General features: G+C 42.0%; 1 protein-coding gene across 3 annotated transcripts in view; it reads right to left on the bottom strand.

The window, feature by feature from the left end:
• Sil1 (SIL1 nucleotide exchange factor) overlaps positions 1-21,763 on the bottom strand; it is a 244,442-nt gene that overhangs the window by 155,745 nt on the left and 66,934 nt on the right. For all 3 annotated transcript variants that reach the window (XM_048442449.3, XM_048442448.3, XM_085699710.2), the window contains one exon: positions 2,313-2,451. In XM_048442449.3, the coding sequence (XP_048298406.1) occupies positions 2,313-2,451 (139 nt within the window). The remainder of the gene's footprint in view (positions 1-2,312; positions 2,452-21,763) is intronic.

Genomic DNA, 21,763 nt, shown 5'->3' with positions numbered 1-21,763 from the left:
TAAACCAGAAGAAAGAGCGACAGAAAAATCACTTCCAGGAACAAGCAACTCCCAGTGAAGATGCTGACAGTAATAACAGAGGCAGGCCGATTTCAGGGGAAGTGGCTGTCTCAGTGCTGTGTAGTTGAAGCCAAGTTCCCACCTGGCCTAGTGGGAAGACCTAGGAAGTCATATGTTACTACCCTAGTACGCCAGGCTATAGCATGAAATCTGCCTATCTGCCTTCCTTCCAATGAGCCAGCCCATAACCCAAGCTGCCTGCATACTCTAATGTCTTTCCTTTGAGGGAAAAGGGAATCAGAGGTGCAGCTTCTTAAGAGGACAAAAGTCCTTTGAACAGAGGGCAGACCTGCTAGGCCTAGATAGGAGCACAACTATCTACACAAATTTACCATTGTTTTAAAAGTCCCCAGCATGCCCACCATTTTCCTGTGTGTCTGCCTTTGGCTCTCAAGCAAGAAAACGCTAAACTTTTTATTTGTGTTTATCCCTGCTCCCTCTTCAAAATTACTATTGGAGGAGAAAGGGAGAGCATCACACTGAGTCCCCTTCCCCAGGCAGGACCACAGGGGAGAGAAGGCTGCACTCTCATGCACTCAGTGGTGTCCAGTCCCACAAGTGCACTGAAGATGTGTGCAAGTGAGGAGGTGACCTCTGAAAAACCAGAGCATCTAAGCGATGCCTTTAGACATGCACTGGATAGAGGACTTTGTTTCCACAGTGCGCTCAGCTGCAACAGCTCTGCAGCAGCTTAGGAGAGTTTTGTACAAAAAAGTTTCCAAGGAGCTCTTGAGAAACTACACGTAGGGTGTTGTCAAAGGAGCATCAGTTAAATGGGAGATGAGAGCTTCTCTCTAGTTCTCCTGAGGCTCTCAGAGCCCACTCCTCACTCTATGCACAGCCTCTGGCTCTTCCTTCCAAAGTACTCACGCAGAGGCTCTCGAGCTGTCAGCAGCAAGCAGCTCTGCTGCCAGAGGGTAAGGCTCAAGGTCAGAAGTATGAGCCCTGTTCTGTTTGCAGTGTGGACCAAAGGTTTGCAGGGTGCTAGTGACCCAGCTGAAGGAGTGGAGTAGAAGCAGGAACCCAGAAGAACATCAGCCCCATCTACGACAGGGGCTTTCCTGTTTAAAAAAAAAAATACCAGCAACTCTACATAAAAGCAGAGAATATAGCCACATCTTTTACCTCATCACTTCTGAGAGCCTCTCTGAGCTATTCCTCAAAGACCAAATTCTGTTCTCAGAGAAGCTAAGAGAAGACAGGCAGAGCTGGACCTGCTGAATCAAATACCTCTGTTCTTAAACTTCCCTCTGCCTGATGCCATCAGCTTCCACTTGGCTTCTGGTGCTTCATCACTCTTCAGTGGCAGCAACTACCCATATGCAAGCCTAGCAGGAGTGATACTGCTGGCTGGCACAGCGAATGCTATCCCTGGCAGCACAGCAGCAATGGGGGCTGTGAGGACACAGTGATGAATTCAGCAAGGACCTGATGAAACGACACTACGCCTGCTGCCAGAACTTGCCATCCACTTTGCCACAGTACAGAACACAAACAGCTTGCACCTGAGAAGAGTCTCAGTATTAGCAGAGTAGGCCCCAGGCAAGGACAGCTGGAAATGGGAAGGAGGAGTGGGAAGTGAGCAAGCAGATCAAGGCTCTGAGGTCAATGACATAAAACAAGTTAGATAAACAGCAGGACAAGTTATCTAACCTCTCTGGGCCCCATTATTTTCACTGGGCAATAAAGACAGTAATAATTCTATTGCTACAAAGATCAGAGTCTGCACACGAGGAAGTTAGCTGTGGACCTGACTGTGGCAAGCATTTCACAATTGCAGGCTACTGAAACCTTTGACTCGGGGTCATGAAAGGGCTAGAAAGCAGTTCTTTCTGAAGACACCCCAATTATGATCAGGCAAGAACGAGCCCCCTTTTTTCTGTGGCATGGGCTCCTTTAAAAGCAGATTTGGGGCCCTGCGCAGTGCTCAGGATTCTCCTGTGAACACTGTTTCAGCAGCACTGAGCAGAGCAGCAGAGCCCAAAATAGCATTTGCATAGCAAGGCACATGTCACTGCCTCTACTGTGCTTCAGAAGTGCGGGGAAAGAAAGTTTCCCATCACGTGCTCACCCATCACAAGCCTCCCTTCCAGGGCACTCCCATGCCACAAGCCCTGTTCTGCTAGAGAATGAAGGTCCCTAGGCCCCAGAGCAGCAGGTACCACTCTGATGGTCACCGTGACAATGGTCGCTCACAACCTTCAAGAATAAGGACATTTGTGTATTTCAAAGGACCAGAGCAGGTCTGGTACCTGGCTGAAGAGCCTGCCACTCTTGAGTCGGCTGAAACACCTCCAGGACCTCAGTGTCTTGTTCCTCTTCTCCTCTGGTTTCCTTTGTCTCCGATTCCTTGTGGATACTCTTCTCTGTGCTGGTGAGCGCAAAATCATTCTGAGAAAAAAAAAAAAAGTGCATGACCTACCACGACAAGGCCCAGGCAAGAAGAAAGCAACAGCTTGGAGCCATCCACTCTCCCTGGATGCCCGTCCCACCTTCAGACATGTTTAGACACGTGCAGTTCCTCTCACAAGATCAGCCTCAGAACCAGCATGTGAGGCAGTATGCTTCTGGGTTGTACAGTACTTTAATACATGGACACCACCAGAAGAGTCCATGCTCTCCTGAGGGAGTTAAAGAAAATGCTAGGGAGAAGGTTAGCGCAGTAGCTACTTTCTATGTAACTGCTTGATGCAGACAAGCTGGGGCTGGGGTCTAATTGATTCCCAAGCAGTCTGGCAAACCCCCTGGGGACTGATCGGGCATAAATGTCCCAGGACATTCCAAACCATAGAGTAAGAATCATAAGCGGGAGAGTGGGATTCTAACTGGGCCAGGCTAAGAGCATGTCCAAGTTGGAAGCTGCTTGCCCAACCCCACTGCTTCTTTCTACCCCATGACATCAGGGAAGAATAAGATGGGAGTCTGTGAAGCACTCGGAGGGAGGGGACATGAACACCAAGTGTTGTTCATTTTGCCTCTTCCTGGTCTCCTTCTTTTAATGGTTAGTTTTATTTTATGTGTATGAGTATTTGCCTGAATGCATGCACTCGTGTGTGCCCAAGTGCACACGTGTGCCTGGAGATTTGGTTTCCCATTTTCAAACTTGTATAAAAGAAGTCATGTAAGCCTCAAGAAACTAGAAGCAGAGGGTTCCAGAGCTTGGGGAAATTACATTTAGGACAGCAAGGAGAAGTCCACACTACGACCTAGGTTATCCCAGTCCTCCCACCTCCTGTCATTACTCTTCATCCATTTGCCAATTTCTATTTCTTAGAATCTTTCTTTAACTATCTGTGCTGGGTACTTTACCTCACTTTGATTTCTCAGCCATGCTAAGCCTCCTGGGAGGTGTCATGTGCATGCACTTCCTCAGGTAGTACCTTAACACTAGAAAGGGGCTCCCACCTGCCTGGGTCCCGCAGTGTCTGATCTTTAATTAGCTGTCAGAGGAAAGGCTAAGGTGTTGAGGTGTTGCTGATGACAATACCAAACCCTTCCAAGAACCTTCACATTTTAACTAGAAATAAAAGCATGAAATTTAGGTGGCAGAATTTCACACCTTGTTAAGAACCAGAAAGGAAAATAACTTGGGCAAAAGAGGCTCTTAAATCGTCTCACAGTGAGTGAGACCATTGGTGATGCACAGAGGTAAAGAACTCAGCTCTCTATACAACACACAATTCAAATCTCATTTTGTGTGTGTGTGTGTGTGTGTGTGTGTGTGTGTGTGTGATTCTGAGCAACTTATTTAACTTTTGAAGACTAGGTATCTACATTTGTAAAGTAGAAATCATGATCTCCAGTTCACATGTTAGATGTGGTACTATAACACAAGCACTGGCCCTGAGAACAAGTACTTATCATCATCACGCTACTTAGAAAGAGCAGCCCGAGAAGTCTGTGCCATGACAACTAAGAGTAGCTGCACAATGCAGCTTCACTCGGGCAGGAAAGGTTGAGGTGGAGATCACTCTGCGCACGAGTTCAGCCTGGCTCAAGCAACTCTTATCTATTCAATTTTAAGTCTACACAAAAATAAACCGAAAAGAAAATTAGGGGCTAGAGAGAGGGCTTGATAGTTAAGAGCACTGGCTGCTTTCCAGAAGACCCTGGAAAAGTTCAGTTCCCAGCACCCACATGGCAGCTCACAACTATCTGTAACTGCAGTCCCAGGGAATCCAGCACTTGCTTCTGGCTTCCATGGGCACTGCCATGCCTGGTACATAGACATAGTTATAGGCAAAACATTCATATACATAAAAATAATGTATTTTTTAAAGAAAAGAAAATTAGACACTGGGTACATAGTAGGAGATAGAGAGATTGCTCAGCAGTTAAGAGCACTGCCTGCTCTTCCAAAGGTCCTGAGTTCAATTCCCAGCAACCATATGGTGGTTCACAGCCATCTGTAATAAGATCTGGTGTCCTCTTGAGAAAGAGACCTGGTCAGTCATCCTCATCAACTTAGACCATGAAACCCAATATGAACAAATTCAACAGAATTGCCATATACGAGCTGCCCACGCATGCTTCAGCATTGCAAAAAATAAAGTGATACATAGTACACATCTGTAATCATAGCACCTGAGAGGTGAAGTGAAGGCAAGAAGGTCGCGAGCGCTCAGCCTAGCCTCAGTTATACGAGCAAGTGCAAGGCTGGTGTGCACTATATAAGACCCTGCCAATGAGGAAAGGAAGAAGAGAAAGGAGAGAGAACGGTGGGTAGCGAGGAGAAGAAGTAAGAGAGAGGGAGGGAGCAAGGGTGACTTAAGAGCAGGATGGCAGATGTGTGTGTGAGGCTTCAGAAGAAATACTGTCAGGAGGGTGTGGTCATCCAGGATTTCCAACTGCCCAGTCTTCTGAGGTAAGTACTGGGTCTGTCCACTATCACTGTGTGCCCAAGACCTAGTACCTAAGACAGAGACAGAGAGAGAGAGAGAGAGACAGAGAGAGAGAGAGAGAGAGAGAGAGAGAGAGAGAGAATGAGTGAGTCAGTGAATGATTGACACTTCATAGGCAGGTGTGACTTTGGGGCCTTAGGATAAGGCAATCCCCAACCCCCAAGTCTTCTGCAGACAGATAGCAACCATATTCTAGACTAAGACTACTTTATCTGCTAAATACCCAGAACCTATGTTCTCTAGGATCAAGTCATGCTAGCCAGTTCCTGGCCAAGAGTGCTAGGTGACAGGATTAGAACGCTATTAATAAAAATGGCCTCAGAGCTGTACAGATCAAAGGCCTCCAGCGGCCATGCAGGAATAGATGTAAATGAGTACAGCAGGCCAGGCAGACACAACGGGGAGCACCAGGTCTGCAAAGCCAGCCCTCCCGCCTTCACTAGCGCAGCTGCCACGCCTCCGTCCACTCCTGTATACAACTGGAACACAAGCAGAAATCTGCTCATTTTTAGAATGTTAAAAAAAAAACAGACAAAATACCTAAGCTTTAAATTGCAGTCTTGCTTTAGTGTACCAAGAGGGAATTCCTGTATGTGTGACAGTAAGCAGGAAAATGATTCTCACAACCTAAAGTCTTCTGTTGTATGACAGACATTTTGTGGGGAGATGCAACACACAGGTCTACTCATGCCAGGAAGGGAACCCAGGACAGACTAAAGCAATGGCTGCATCAGAGTTCAATTTGGTGAACCCATGAGGTTTTTTGCTGAGGTTATTAAGGAGTATTGGTGAGAAATTACTATAAGCCTGGGGGTAACTCAGAAGCAGCTGCATCACCAGAAACCCCACATCAACAAGGTGCCCACTCACAAAACTTGCAGCCTGGCGCTCTCTACACAGCTTATGTGCAGTTCCACAGACTCAGTCTCTGTGCAGTTTGGCTGGTCAGTCTGTAGCCACACCCAGCCCTGAACTGCTCACTCCCTTTTACATTGTTGTAGGCTCCCTAAGAATCTTCCAAGTTCTTATTCTTCCTGGATGTGTGACCTGTTTACCTCCTGTCTACCATCTGAAGCTCCCTGGCCTCCCCCTCCTTGGACAAATATTACAACATGGAGGGAATGGTGTACTATAAAGGAATATGCCATTTAATACCCTTTAAAGTCCAGGCAGGGCTAGTAGTGTTCATCCTGAGGACTAGAAGATAGGAAAAGCTGCTTTTTCTGGATTTCATAACAGATCAGGTTCACCCAGCAACAGAGCTGGGTGAACCAACAGGTACCTGACGTGCTTCCCTCCATAACACAGGATCAGCATGTGCAATAGCTGCTGCACTAGTGTTCAGAGCACAGCACTTTAGAGTAGCAGGGAATGCAGCATGGTCTTAGTGAGAAGGAACCAAGTATACACAATCTACTGTCCTCTCTTAAACCACCTAGAACCACGTGGTGGGGAGCAAGCAAGCAGGAGGTTCACAGACACCTGAAGCATTACTGTAGCTCTCGCAGGTCCCGAGCCCCATCTGGAGCACTGTCACTGAGTTAGCATAGAGAATGCCCTCCTCAACACACGCTCCTGTGCTATCTTGAGGCTTTGTCCACTTAGGATCCGGGGAAGTAGTTGGATACCCACCCCCAGCAGTTTAGCCACTCGGCCTTGAAGACAGAATGACAAGCAGCACTGAGTACCGTAGCTGGTTAAGCTGTGGTCCTGTCATCTTCCTGCAGCCAAGACGCAATTAGGCTGTGCATCCTCAGTATCTCTGCCTACTAGAGGCCCTGAGATGCATGCAGACCGCCTTTCTTAGAAGAGTGGTCCTTCGAAGCACTCTTCAGTAATATAACCTTGGTCACACATACAAATACCCTTTCTGAGCCCGCTGGTGCAACCTAGCCCCTGGAGAGTGCTCACACGTGGTCCCTACAAATAGACAGGAATTATGACTGCCATGCTTCATATGCCCAGTTTTATGGCTATTTATGTACTCATATCTAAATATTTGGAGCCAGAAACGTCTCATAAGAGAGAGCATAAGACATTTGTCTTTCTGGGTTTGGGTTACCTCATTCAGTAATCTTTTCTAGGTTCACCCATTTACCTTCAAATTTCATGATTTCGTTTTTCTTTACAGCTGAATAGTACTTCATTGAGTATATGTCCCACATTTTCATTTTCCTTTTGTTTACTGGAGGGCATTTAGGCTGCTTCCTTTTTCCTGTCTGTTATGAATAGGGCAGTAATAAACTTTGCTGAGCAAATACCTGTGAGATAGGATGTCAAATTCTTTGGGCGTATGCAAAGGAGTGATGTAGTTGGGTCATATGGTGGAGCTGTGGCAATCCAAACCATACGGGACTGGCACGAAAACAGACATGTAGACCAATGGAATAAAAGCAGAAGAGCCGAGCTGAGCACACACAGGCACAGCCTTCTCATATTTGACAAAGAAGCTGGAGAAAACCAGTTTCTTCCACAGTAGCTCTCAGGAAATGTCTAACAAGCAGAAAAATGAAGTTAGATCCATATCTAATACCCTGCACAAAAATTAGCTCCAACTGGACCAAAGACCCCAATTTGAAACCTGAAATGTTAAAACTGCTAGAAGAAAACACTGACAGTGTCCTATATATTTTTTTAATAGAACTTTGTTTACTTTGGATTTAAGACCAATAATTGATAAACTGACTTCAGAAAACTAAAAAGCTTCTGTATGGCTAAGGAAATAATCAGTTGAGTGAAAGAAGAAACCCACAGAAAGGGAGAGAATCTTTACCAGCTATATATCTGACAGAGAAATAATATCTAGAATATATAAAAAACTCAAAAACTGTTGTGGGAGTAACTTCCGCTGCCTCAACCAATAGTCGCTGAAATACGAGCCCACAGTGCAGCAGGGAGCGACTTCCGCTCTGTCAGCCAATAGCTGCTGAAATACCAGCCCACTGGGGCGTGGTATATTTCTCTTTTAAAAAGAGAAGCATATCCGGAATAGGCCCTCTTGGTTCCAGCTCTTGGTTCCGGTGCTCGGTCTCGGCTGCTGCTCCCGGCTCCTGCTCCAGCGACTAGGCTCCCTTCCTGTCGGTTTATGGTGTATGTAAGTTTTGCCCCCGCCAAATAAATAACCCCTTAAAACATAACTGGTGTGGGATTGATTCGTTAATAATTGGCGCCCAGCGTTTGGTTTAAGAACCGCCCCACCCCCCCACCCCCAGCTCGGCCTCCCAGGATACACAGGTCCGGACAGTCTCTGCCGGCTTACTTTGCCCTGTTCGGCACGGATTTTTAAATTTCTCCTTGCAACGTGAGTCAAAGAGCTCACAGCGCAAGCTCCCTTTGAAGTTCCAGCAAGCTGTTTGAAACCCATAACTGATTAGGAGTGCTGAAAGCAGCTTGACCCTTAATCCCAGCACAGGGACACGGGGCCCAAAGCACTAGGCCTCTTTAGCAACAGCGCAGTGGCTGTGTCACGACCCTCTGCATCCGGTTGAACAGAGCAGCAGGGCCTTGTTTATTGCCTTGTTTATTGGCCACTAGAAGCTCTCTGACCTTTTGTGATCTGTGGATTTAACCTCTGGATTTGAGTGTATATATTCTAGAGTTTACTTCCTCAATCAACACCACTGCCACGTGGATTCAGGTGCGCCCCACCTCCTACTGGCAGGCAACGGTCATTACAGGTAAGATTTTTCTTTTCGGTTGAAAATACATACATACATACATACATACAAGTACAATTTCCTTTGATTGAAAATGTCGGAAAATATTACTATCCAAAAGTTCAATGGTTTTTTCAGTTGCGCTATGGAGGATATTCTGAAGGATGTCTCAGTTATTCCTCTTACTTTGTTATTCCTGGGATCTGTTGCTTTTCTGGTGTTTGGCTATTTTATAAGAAAGATACAGTCCTTACAGACTGAATCTACAACTTCAGAAAACTAAAAAGCTTCTGTATGGCTAAGGAAATAATCAGTTGAGTGAAAGAAGAAACCCACAGAAAGGGAGAGAATCTTTACCAGCTATATATCTGACAGAGAAATAATATCTAGAATATATAAAAAAACTCAAAAACAGTCCAAGAAAACAACCCAGTTACAAAATGAGCTTGGGATCTGAACAGAGAGCGCTCAGTAGAAGAAACACAAATAACTGAGAAATAACTCAAAAGTGTTCATCATCCTTAATAATAGGAAAATGCAAATTAAGACAACTTTGAGATTTCATCTTACCTAAATCATAATGGCAAAGATCAATAGAACAACTGACAGCCAGTGCTGTTGAGGATGTGGGGGTGAGGGATCCTTATTCACTGTTGGTGGCAGTGAAGACTGGTACAGCCACTCTGGAAACCAGAGTGGAGAATCCTTCAAAAGCTAAACATATAACCTGTTGTGTGACCCAGTCATTCTTCTTGGTGGTAGACATTCTGACTGGGGTGAGACAGAATTTCTGAGTGGTTTTAATTTGCATTTTCCTGATTGCTAAGGCTGTCTCCACTGAATTTCTTAAGCACTTGTTGAATTCTTTAGCTGCAGATTTGTTTCTTTTAAATCTGTCTCTCTGCTGCATTTATCATCCATGTGATGAACTGTTTCCCTAATTTTGCTGAGATATCTGTATTGTATTATCTCATTAAATTTTAAGACCATTATCATGAAATTTTTTATGTAATTCATTAACTTCTTTTTCCTTGTGGTTTGTTGCTAGCTATTTTGTTCCATTTTAGGCATGACACTACTTTTACTTTTATGCTGCTTGTCTTTCTACATTGATATTTGTGCATTTGTTGGCTTAGTTGCTACTACTTTTTGGCAGGAGTGGTGTTTTGAGACAGGGTTTCTCTGTGTAACCCTGGCTGTCCTGGAACTTGCTTTGTAGACCAGGCTGGCCTCAAACTCATATGTGAGTACATAAGTAGCCACAAAACTGGGAAACTATAAAGGGACCATGAGGATGGGAGCTTAAGAGGGGAAAAGCAAGAGTCTGTGATATGTATGGGGAAATGGGAAAATGGAGAGGGGACACTGGAATTGGGGAGGAAGAAGGGAGCTCAATCTAGGAGAGAGGACAAATATCACCAAAGCTGTTTGGTAAAGGCTGACAATGTTCCCTAATAAGAACCACAGACTACCTGACAAAAACCCCAGTGCCAGGATGGGAAAACTCCAAGTCGTTGGTCAGGATTTGAGTCCAAGAGACTCCCAGGATAATACAGCTGCTGATGTTGTTCTTGGGAGGTAGTAAGTCCCTATTGTTGAAGACACCACATATTTAGGATGCTGGATCTAACATAAAAAGCCTCCTATCTGTGGTCTAGCTTACATAGTACCAGAAAATACTATGCAAATTGCCAAGGGGGAGTAAAGATGAAGGAAACACAGTATATTTAGATAAAAGAGCCTATTCAACTGTAAAGAAGAATGAAATTTTATTATTCATAGTATTAACAGGAAAACACGTTGTTGGCAGGAAAATGGACAGAGCTATAGATCATCACTTTAAGCAAGATAACACAGACTCAGAAAGACGAATATCACGTTTTATCTCTAGACTCGCGCACGTGTGTGTGTGTGTGTGTGTGTGTGTGTGTGTGTGTGTGTGTCTGTGTAAAAGAGAGGAGGGGGAGATAAAAGTAGAAAAAGACCATGAGGGGGAGGAATAGTTCTAAAGGGGAGGACAAAGAGTGATGGAACGCATTTGACATGAAAACAGGGGAAGGAACTACTTGGTAAAAACAATACCAAAAAGAAGTAGAGAAAAGGAGAGCATATGGGGTGTATATAAAACTAAAACAGAATGATATGTGTATGAAAATGGCAAAATGAAAACCATCAGTTTGCTAATTAAATATAATTGATGTGGATGTCTCTCTATATATGTGTTGCTTTTATTGGTTCATGAATAAAGCTATTTAGGCCAATGGCTTAGCAGAGTAAAGCCAGGTGGGAAATCTGAACAGAGATTTATAGAGAAAGTAGGCGGAGTCAAGGAGACACCATATAGCCACCAAAGGAGAAAGATGCCAGAACATTACTGGTAAGCCTCAGCTTCATGGCGACATGCAGAGTAATCGACATAGATTAATTTACAGTGTAAGAGCTAGCTAGAAATACGCCTAAGCCACTGGCAAAGCAATGTTGTAATTAATATAGTTTCTGTGTGATTATTCGAGTCTGGGTGGCCGGAAAATGAAAGTACAGTCTCCTCTGTGTGTTCCTTTGGGACTGAATGGCTGCAGGACTGGGTGAGGCAGAAACTTCCATGGCACCCAAATGTTTGGCAAGAATTTCCACATAAAACCTGAGAAAGCCTTAAAAAAAGGATTCTAAACACACAAGAACAGAGTCAAGTGCAGCTTTTTGGTAACTGTCTTTTCTCCAGTAGGCTCTGTCTGCTGGTGGTGAGCAGAGGCATGGCTCCTTTCAGAGCGGCTTCCTGACTTAGCATTCATGGCAAAGACCTCATAGCTCTTTTAAGAGACTCTACCACCAAATATTTAAATGGTGTTTATGAGCAGTCGGCATCAGGCTTCTTAGTGGAGGCATGGACTAGAAACTCTACAGAGTTATGACAATAAATGTGGCTTCCGCCAGTACCTCCACCATGAAGCTAGACTCTCAAAAAGTTAAGGAGTAGGGTGGAGCCAGCCGCCAAAGCTGCAGCTTTAATCCTAGCCATGCTTCTCAGCAGATTAAAGACTCATGTGTTCAGAAAAAGACAGAGATATACAGTAAGACAGATTCAGATGGCATAAAACATCTAAACAGTTTACAGTGTATTTAAAAATATATACATAGGCTTGGGAGAGAAAAGGAAAAGGATAGAGAAAGTCTTCAAAGAAAAAAGAAATAGAATAGTTGGGTGTGGTGGTAAATGCCTTTAATCCCAGCACTTGAGAAACAGAGGCAGGCAGATCTCTGGGAGTTCAAGGCCAGTCTGGTCTACAGAGTGAGATTCAGGACAGCCAACGGTACACAAAGAAATCCTGTCTTGAAAAACCTAAAAAGAAAAAAAAAATAGAGGAAAAAAGCCACATAAAGATGGAAAATACACAAATAATCTGAATTATGTATATTATTGCATTTTCTTTCAATTCTTTTGACTGTGAATAAGCTAACCACAAAGAGATATTTAATTGCTAAGCTAAACCGACATATATATTTTAAAGGTATCTTAACTTCAAAATTTAAGTCTAATGACATGTTACTTTGGAAAAGAGATTTTGCTTTTGTTTCCACAGAGAATAGAAAGCTATGAATTCCTTACCAGCTAAGAGGACTTGATAAAATAAGACCCCCTGAAGCAATGGCCCAGGTGGTCCAACAGTCACGATAGCTTTAGGACTGCTGGTTGAGATGGAACAACCAAACAGGATACCTCAAGAAAGACCATATTAACAGTGCCCCCAATCAGCAGAAAGTAGTCTAAAAAACTATGCCCAAATTCCAAAATATTGTCTATAAATGTTTGTTTTCATTTAAAGGGGGTTAATTATAATTGGTTAATGATCACAGTCAAGGCCTTTCTAAAGAAAAAAAGGAGGGCCATGATATAGAAATGAATACTTTACATTGGTATGGACTTTGGTTTATTGATACAAATTTAAGGTCAATTTTATTATATGTATATTTCTACTCTTGTTTAAGGTATTATGTTTATAAAGCTCATTTAAAATGTAATGTATAATTTAAAATTCTGAATTAATAGATAGTCATATATAATAGTCAAATTTGTAGTCAGGTTTTCTAGATGCACAGAGATATATTTCAGATGGATAGGTATTCTTCAAACCTTTCAAAGACCTATAGAATATGGCATTTAAAATATTTTAAGAACTTAGACTTTCCTCAACAGTGAGACATATCTACTTCTGGCAGTACCAGTTACTTCAGAGAAGCTGATGGGCATCAGAGAAACTTGCTATGGAATTTGCCTTCAATGTGACAAAGCTAGCAATTTGGGCAAGAAAATGCTCTTGCCTGGACTGCTTGATGATATGTTGTATGAACTGGACAAGCAGGACCCACAGAAAAGTAACTTCTGAACTTTCTAAAAGATGGGATGGTCCTCCAGGGTTTCTTCTTCACAGAAGAAACTGCCAGACAATCTATAGGACACAGAAGAGATAAACTGACAAATATTGCCAGTACAAGGCAGACTAGATCTTCAAATTCCCTGCTTCACTAAAAAGTCTACCAGATATTAGGAGCCTATAGGTTGAAGATGGATGCCCCATTGTTACAGAAGAACTTTGGGTGACTGTTCAGACAGTGAGATGTCTCTGTCATTTCTAGCACTTTGAAAGTTGCTTACAATGCACTTCCTGATTACTTAGGTAATACTAAATCCTTCTGGGGTCTTTGATGGAGTTGAAAACTAATAGTTATAATTATAGTTTTCCTTAGCTATGATAAAAGACAAATTACATAAAACTTTAGACTCGCAAAGATAGGATAAATGGTAGAGTACTTTCCTTAATCTGCCAAATGTAAAAGGACTAAATATTGTAACTATAACTCTTGCTTGATAACTGTTTTGTATATGTAATTTCACTATGTTAAAGTCAAAAACTTTCTTTTTTATTAGACAGAAAAGGGGAGATGATGTGGGATGTACTTCTGTATATGTGTTGCTTTTATTGGTTGATGAATAAAGCTATTTTGGCCAAAGGCTTAGCAGAGTAAAGCCTGGCAGGAAATCTGAACAGAGACATATATATAGATATATATAGAAAGAAGGTGGCTGCCAAAGGAGAAAGTTACCAGTAAGCCACAGCCTCATGGTAATACATACAGTAATAGAAATTGGTTAATTTAAGGCGTAAAAGTTAGCTAAGAATATGCCTGAGACACTGGCAAAAGTTTTGTAATTAATATAGTTTCTGTGTGATTATTTCCTGGATGACCAGGAAACAAAAGTACAGTCTCAGTTTACACATAATTTCCAAATCTACCACAAACATGAATAACCATGAGTATAAATAAATTAAATTCCCCACTTAAAATAAACAAACAGGTTAAATGGATCTAAAAATAAGATCCAATGATATGCTGCCTACAAGAAACTCATTTCACTGGTAAAGTAGGCATAAACTGAAAGTGAAGAGATGGAGGAAAAATGTCACGCAAGCCGAAAAAAGAAATGAGCAAGAGTAGCTACATGGGTATTAGATAAAATAAATCAAAACTTTAAAACACAGATAAGGTCACCACATAATAATAAATGGACCATTTCAACAAGATGAAATAGCAGTTATAAAGGTATATATGCTCAAAGCTGGAATACCCAATTGTACTAAGCAGGATCTGTTTGTACATAATTACACATAGTCATGGGGAATTTAACACCCACTTTTGTCAAAAAAGAGATAATAGGCATCAATAAAGAAACCCTGCAGCTGAATTATACTGTAGGCCAAATAAAGTAACAGATAATTACAGAACATTTCATCTAACAGCTTCAGGATATACATTTCTTTTCTCAAGAAACATGGAGTTTTATTCAGGATAGATTATATGTTAGGCAGTAAGTCTAAAAAAAAAGATAAAAGACAATAAAAACTAAAATCTGAAATATTCTGTATTTTTTTTCTGCCAACAATTGAATAAAACTAGAAATGAATAAGAGGGATTCTAGAAATTATATAAATGGAGGCTATCAAGATAGCTCAGCAGGCAAACACACTTTCCCCCATGGCTGACAATACATTCAATCCCTGGTGTTGTGGAATTATCAGTTGAAAATGTGTTACATTTGTTTATGCTGTGGAACATTTAATCATGCAAAGATGTGTTGCATTCTTTTATGTTGCATTTGTTTAACTCTATGAAGCTGTGTTACTTTGCCTGCCCAAATCACCTTATTTTTAATCAAATTTGCTTGAACCAAGTATAGTAATGAACCCCTGTATATGTCAGAGTAAGGAAGATAAGTATACCAAGAACCTCCTTAACTACACAGTGATGCCAAGGCCACTCAAGAATCTATCTCAAAAAACTAAATAACAAGCCTTCTTGAAACAAATGAAAATTAAACTATGACATATCAAAACCTTGTGATGAAATATGCAATACTAAGGGAGGTTTACAGCAACACCTGCTTACATTAAAAAAAGACTTCCAACGATGTAACAGTGCAATTCAAGGAACTAAAAGAAATCACAGGTGGTAAAAAGGTAGGGGAAACAAGAGCAGAACAGAGCAAAGATACACACTGAAAAAGAAAAAAACAGTATCAGTAAAAAGAGCTGTGGTTGGTTTTATGAGATTTATAGCCCACGAAGCCCAATCTGGCGGTGAGCTCGTATGAAGCGAAGGCTAAATCTGAACTCCTGATCCTCCTACTTCTGCCTCCCAAGTGCTGAGATTACAGAAGCATGCCACCGTGCACAGATGTGAAGAACTGGTGTTCTTGAAGATAAACAAAATGGACAGAACATCAGCTAAACTACTCATAATGTCTTGGCTTAAGTTCCCTCCACACGCCCGTGTTCTGAACATCTTTTCACTAGCCCATCGTGCTGTTTTGGAGGCTCAGGAGCCTGTATGAAATGAGGTTTCTACTAAAACAGGTCATGAGGAAAAAGGCTCTGGAGACTATAGATTCTGGTTGTCATTCCTTCTCCCTTTCCGCTCCTGGTCCACCACAGCATCAACAGCCTCCACCACATGTTCCTGTCACCACAGTCACTCACCAGGCCATTCCTGTCATAATGGATCCAAAATCCCTAGAATCATCATTCAAAACACAATTTCCTTCTTTTTCTCTATCAGGTAATTTGTACACACTAATGTAATTAATACAATTAGAAAAGAGAAAAGAAACAAAATGAGAGGTTTAAAAGATTTACAACAGACACTACTACAGAAATATAAGTACTGTATACACAACTAAATACTAAAAATTGGAAACTCTAGAACAAATGGATCAATTTCTAGACACACAGCCTATAAAGCTGAACATGACATAGGAAGCTGAGCAGGCCAATGAAAAATAGTGAGACTAAACGATTACTATAAACTCTCCCACCAAAGGTAAGTGTAGGATCAGAAAGTTCAGTGGTATGGGTTACCAAACCGTCAACAAACTAAAATCAATTATCAAACTATTCCAAAGAACTGTCTGGTTCAGAACCCTTCCAAACTCATTCTATGAGGCCAGCATTATTTTAAATATCAAAACTAGGTAAGAATACAACAATGCAATGAAACTAGAGACCAATATATGTGATGACATAAATACAGAAATTCTTAACAAAATGATGGCAAATCAAGCACAAGAGTCTATCAAAAACAATAACAAATTTTAAAAAAACCCACAAGTCTATTGTGATTGCTCAGAGAGTTAAACACTTGCCCCACAAGCCTGATGACCTGAGTCAGATCCCCAGATCCCATACTAGAAGAAGAGAAATGACTTCCCAAAGGGGGTATCGAGTAAGATTTATTCCACAGGTGTAAGCATGGCTAACACACAAATCAATAAACATAATTAACCACATCAATAAAACTGAGGACAAAAACCACATGAGCATCCAAACAGATACATAACAAGCATTTACTAGTATTCAGTGGTGCTTATGATTCAAAAATCTAAAACAATTAGGTCTAGAAGGAGCAGATTTCCAAACAGCAAACCCACAGTTAATAGCATGCTGTAGTAGAAAGCTGAAATTGACTTCTCTCAAATCTGGAGCACAGCAAGGATGAAGAAACACAAAGAATATAAAATCAAAAAAGAGGTCAAATTACCCATGTTTGCAAATGACATGATTTTCAATAAAGTTACAAGATATAAATAAAGTCAATATACAAAAACCAAATACCTCTTTCATATATCAACAACAAAATTGCGAAGAAAGAAATCCTAATTCATACAACAGTACAGAGAGGCGAGGGGAATAAACTTAGCCAAGGAAGTAAAGTGTCTCTACAATGAAAATTATAAATCACCAATAAAAGAAATTGAAACACCCCTTCCAGGAAAATGGAAAGAAAAATGTCCACAGTACCCAAAATGATCTACAGAGTTGATGTAGTTTTGCAGAACTGTTTCTTATTTGTTTTTTTGGTTTTTTTTTTAAGACCGCTAAAATTTGGGCTGGCTAAATGGCAGCACAAAGCCTAATAATGGAAGTTTGATCCCTAGGTGCCATATAAAAGACCAACTAAGCTGTACTCTGACTCTCTATACATGTGTCCCCACAAACAACATCATAAATACAACAATAATTTTAAAAATTATGAGAATTGGAGAAAAATATTAGCAAGATTTTTAGCCACTAAGAGATTACTAACCAGAATATATGTAAGAAAACTAAACAAATCACCAGGAACAAAATCCTAGTGAGCAAATGGGACTGGGATGTACCTCTATGGTAGACTACTTGGCTAGCACAGATGAAGACCCTGGGGGGGGGGGGGTTCTGTTGCCACTGGGTTAAAGGTAGAGCTCAGTAACACAGCAGCTGCCTGCTGTGCACGAAGCCCTGGATAGACACAGCTTAGACACAGCTAACACGTATGAATAACCACACAGGCTCCAATGTTTGAATGCTTGGCCCCCAGTTGGTAGAACTGTTTGGGGAGTATTAGGAGATGTGGCCTTGTTGGAGGAGGTGTGTCACCGAGGGTAGGTTTTAGGTTTTAGATTTACCCAAACCATTCCCAGTCTCTGTGTTTATGTGTCTGTCTGTCTGTCTGTCTGTCTGTCTCTCTCTCTCTCTCTAGATGTTTGAATAAGAATGGCCCCCAGAGGCTCATATATTTGAATGATTAGTGATCAGGTTATGAAGTATGGCTTTGTTGGAGTAGGTGTGGCCTGGTTGGAAGAATTTATCACTGGGGGTGGGCTTTTGAAGTCCAATGTCTCTCTGATCTCTCTTTCTGCTTGAGGATTAGGATGGAGCTCTTAGCTATTGCTCCAGCTCCATGTACCACCACACTCCCACCATGATGACAATGCACTAACTCTCTGAAACAACAAGCCCCAGATTAAATGTTTTCTTTTGTAAGAGATGCCATGGTCATGGTATTTCTTCACAGCAATAGAACAGTGACTAAGACACTTCTCTCTGTGTGTGTGTTTCTGTTGTTTCTGTCTTTCATGTTTGTGGATCAAGTTGTAAGCCATCAACTGCTGCTCCAGCATCATGCCTGCCTCCATACTGCCATGCTTCCTGCTATGATGGTCATGGACTCTAATTCTCTCAAACTGTAAGCTTCCAATAGACTCTTTCTTTATAAGTTGTCTTAGTCATTGTGTCTGCACAGGAACACCATCAGCAGAGTACAAATCAAAACTGCAATGAATTATCATTCTACTGTGTTACAACAGAAGAAATAACATGCTTTATGCCCTATAGAGGCCTAACATTTTCAACAATCTTCTTTCCTCAGCCTGTTTTTTTAAACATCATTTCTTAGTATCATCTTTGAATCAGATTTTAAGATACTTCGAATTTTAGTGAAGAATGATACAAAATTGATGCTCTTATGTTCAATCTGTTCTCTCTGTTCACCAGATTTAGCCCCAAGTGACTAGACATTTTCCCAGGTCATATCCCGCAATTCTCAAAGATCAAGGATTCAGAATCACAGACAGCAGTGACATCAGCATCCCACAGACTGGACAGTTGTTCAAAGGGAAAGTTCAGAAGAGACATTGTAGAGAAAGAGCATTGTGAGGATGGGGTTATAAAAATCATTTAATCAGGCCGCCCTGACTAGAGCCTTTCCATGACTCCACCCACCTCAGCCCCTTGTGAAGCACAGACTATTCCCACCGTACGGACAAGAAGTATACGGCCTATTCATAATCACACTGCTCAGAAAAGCAGAGCAAAGATTTAGTTCTGGTCAGCACAGCTCCAAAACCCATGTGTAAAATCAGACTCAAATGTCTTAATTAATGGTTACACTCTAATGCTGAGAAAATAAAGCTGGCACAATGCGATAGATCACTAATACATTTGCCAGCACATCCCTCTCCCCAAGCAAAGATGTTCACGAGTCAGGCAAAAAGACCACAGTTTCAAAGAAAAAAAAACAAGAAAAACAGTGTCCTAACTAAGAGAGAAACCAAGAGATGAGAGAGGCAGGCTGTTCTTGGTCAACTCTAAAGTAAACCTCGTGCTTCTGTGCACTCACGGCTGGCTTTTCAAGGCTTCTTACACCGGATCCTAACACTCTCTCCTCCTTACCGAATCATTTCAAGTATCAATGGCCTCGCTACTGACTAGCAAGAAATCCCAGATGAAGAGTGAGCTGACAGCTTACCGCACCACACTCTGTAGAGCCTGGAGATGAGTATGATGTCTTAACAGCCAAATAAAACCTTCAAGATGGAAGAGAATAAGCACATCCTAGTCCTAGTCGGTAGACACTGCAAACAAAAAGTTCTGAGAAGAAGATACATCTGGCTGTGAACAAAAATTCCCAAGAGGAGTCTGTGTCACAGAAACTGATTGGCTAATTAGAATTTCAGTACTGTGGAGAGATTGGAATATCCAGGCCCAGAGGTTAATTACCTTATCTTGAGCTAGTTCTAGCCTTCCAGAACAGCCATGCCTTGCTCCCCACCCCACACCCCTACCCAGCAGAACATCTTGTGACAAGAGATAAAAACCTTTTAGAATCTGTCAAATAGCAGACAACTAGCTCCTACCAATCTAAAAGCTAAGAGTGTCATCAGATAGTATCTTGAGCCTGTAAGAAATCTTCACCAATGAGTGTAGCTACATCTCTGATAAACCCACCAATGTATTTTAAACTTGCCTTGATTTATGAGCTGTAAAATCTGTGTGAAACTGTTTCCATGTTGGACTATGGAATTTTGGGTAACCTAAATCTGTTCCTAGGTCATGGTCACTCAAAAGGCTCCCAATAAACTCTTGTTCCCTGTAAGATGAGAGCTGTTACTTTTGTGCCAACACCATGACATAGAAAGACTGTAGGGTAGCATATTAGGATACCGCTTGAAAAATTAACCACTGGAACAGCCACTCCCATACTAAAAATCATATCTGATATTTATTGGCCACATTGTGCTGGTGCCAATGCTAAGTATTTATCTAATTAACCACATTTAATCTACAGTAAGTTTCTGAAAAGGAGACAGCAGCCAGTCTCTCAGATGAGAGATGGTCACACTGTTAACGAGGCAGACAAAAGAGAACATAAAGGCTTGTGCTCTTCTCACTAAGCTCCACAACCTCCCCACTCAGTCGCGGTGGTTTTTGAAGGCAGGTGCCTCACAGCCATAGTGCTTCAGCTCTTAAACCCCTCTTAAGACATGGCATCCTGGGCTAGAGAGATGGCTCAGAGGTTAAGAGCACTGGCTCTTAAACAGTTCAATTCCCAGCTACCACATGGTGGCTTACAAGCATCTGTATGAGATCTGATGCCCTTTTCTGGTCTGCAGGCAAATATGCAAGCAAACACTATGTACATAATAAATAAATAAAATCTTAAAAAAAAAAAAGACATGGCATCCCAATTTAACCCTTGTGGTTGCTGTAACAAAATACCTAGTAAAAGCCACTTAAGGAAGGAAGGGTTTATTTGGGCTAGTGTCTTAAAAGGGGACACAGTTTGTCAGTTCCCATCACAGAGAAGGGATGCTGCAAGGGCTTAGGGTGCCAGCTTCACTGCATCCTCAGTCAGGAAGCAGAGAGAGATGAACGCTGGTACTGTTTGCTTTTCCTTTCTCTGTAGTCCAGGACCCAGCCCACAGAATGGTGTCACCTCCATTAACCCACTCCAGAGACTCCTTCACAGACATGCCCAGATGTCTGTCTCCTAGGTGACTCGCTCCTGTCAAGGTGACAGTGAATATTAATTACACACCAGAGAAGTACTACAGCAGGTACTGGGGAGAGACAATGTCCCCAGATCATGCTGAGGCACACAGAAACCCCATCCTGGGTAGTACTAACCAGCCCATACGCCTTCAAACAGGACAGTCCCAGGTCACCAATAACACTTGCTTGAACCCCAGGCTCTGAAGAAAAGATAGAATACTGGGAAGATGGCTGCTGCATAATTCAGATTTTAAATGCCATCAGGGCAGCACTTTTATGGTATGAGAAAAAAAGATGCTTTAACTCCTACTGCTCTTAGCACATGATGAGAGATTATGACAAACAGACACAGCTTCGGAACAGACAAGGATAAAAGCAGCTTCTGCCGATGAAAGTCAGTATTAACATTTTCTGAGACTAGATTCAATAGACCTAATATAAATGGGCCAGAATAATTACGGTTCTGAAAGCTCATCTATTTGGTTAGACTATTATCCAAAAGGGACTTACTAACACACAGTCCTTAAGTAAATTCATCATCATGCTTTGTTAATTGAGCATCTGCTAAAGCTCTCAACAGGGAACACAGGGATCCTCCTGAGCTGTAAGATGAGAAGGGGACACATTCCTGATCCCTCAAGACTAGTGGGTTCCTTTCTGGGCAACTTTTATTACTAGGCTATGTCAAAGACAGCCCCAACATCACGCTGTACTAGTCCTATCCCCCAGGAATCCTGAGAGTCCATTCTCATTGTCCTTGAAAAGCCAAAAAGAAAGAAGAAAGAGAAAAGAAAAAAGGGGGGGCAGACCAGCACCAGCAGGATCTTAGTCAGGGAACATTAAAAGCTGGAAAGGATTCGTGACTCCTAACCACATTCTCCACTCCACAAAGTGGGCGGAGAAGGAAAGAACACAGAAGACTTCAGAGAGAAGGTGGAAGCTTGCCCTGAGCCAGAGGTGAGCCTCAGCTGAGCTGAATTGTCATTAAATTCATCACAATTGTCAT

Source organism: Myodes glareolus, chromosome 13, assembly GCF_982192425.1.
Source record: "Myodes glareolus chromosome 13, mMyoGla1.1, whole genome shotgun sequence".
Lineage (NCBI taxonomy): Eukaryota > Metazoa > Chordata > Mammalia > Rodentia > Cricetidae > Myodes > Myodes glareolus.
This window is presented reverse-complemented; position numbering and strand designations above follow the sequence as displayed.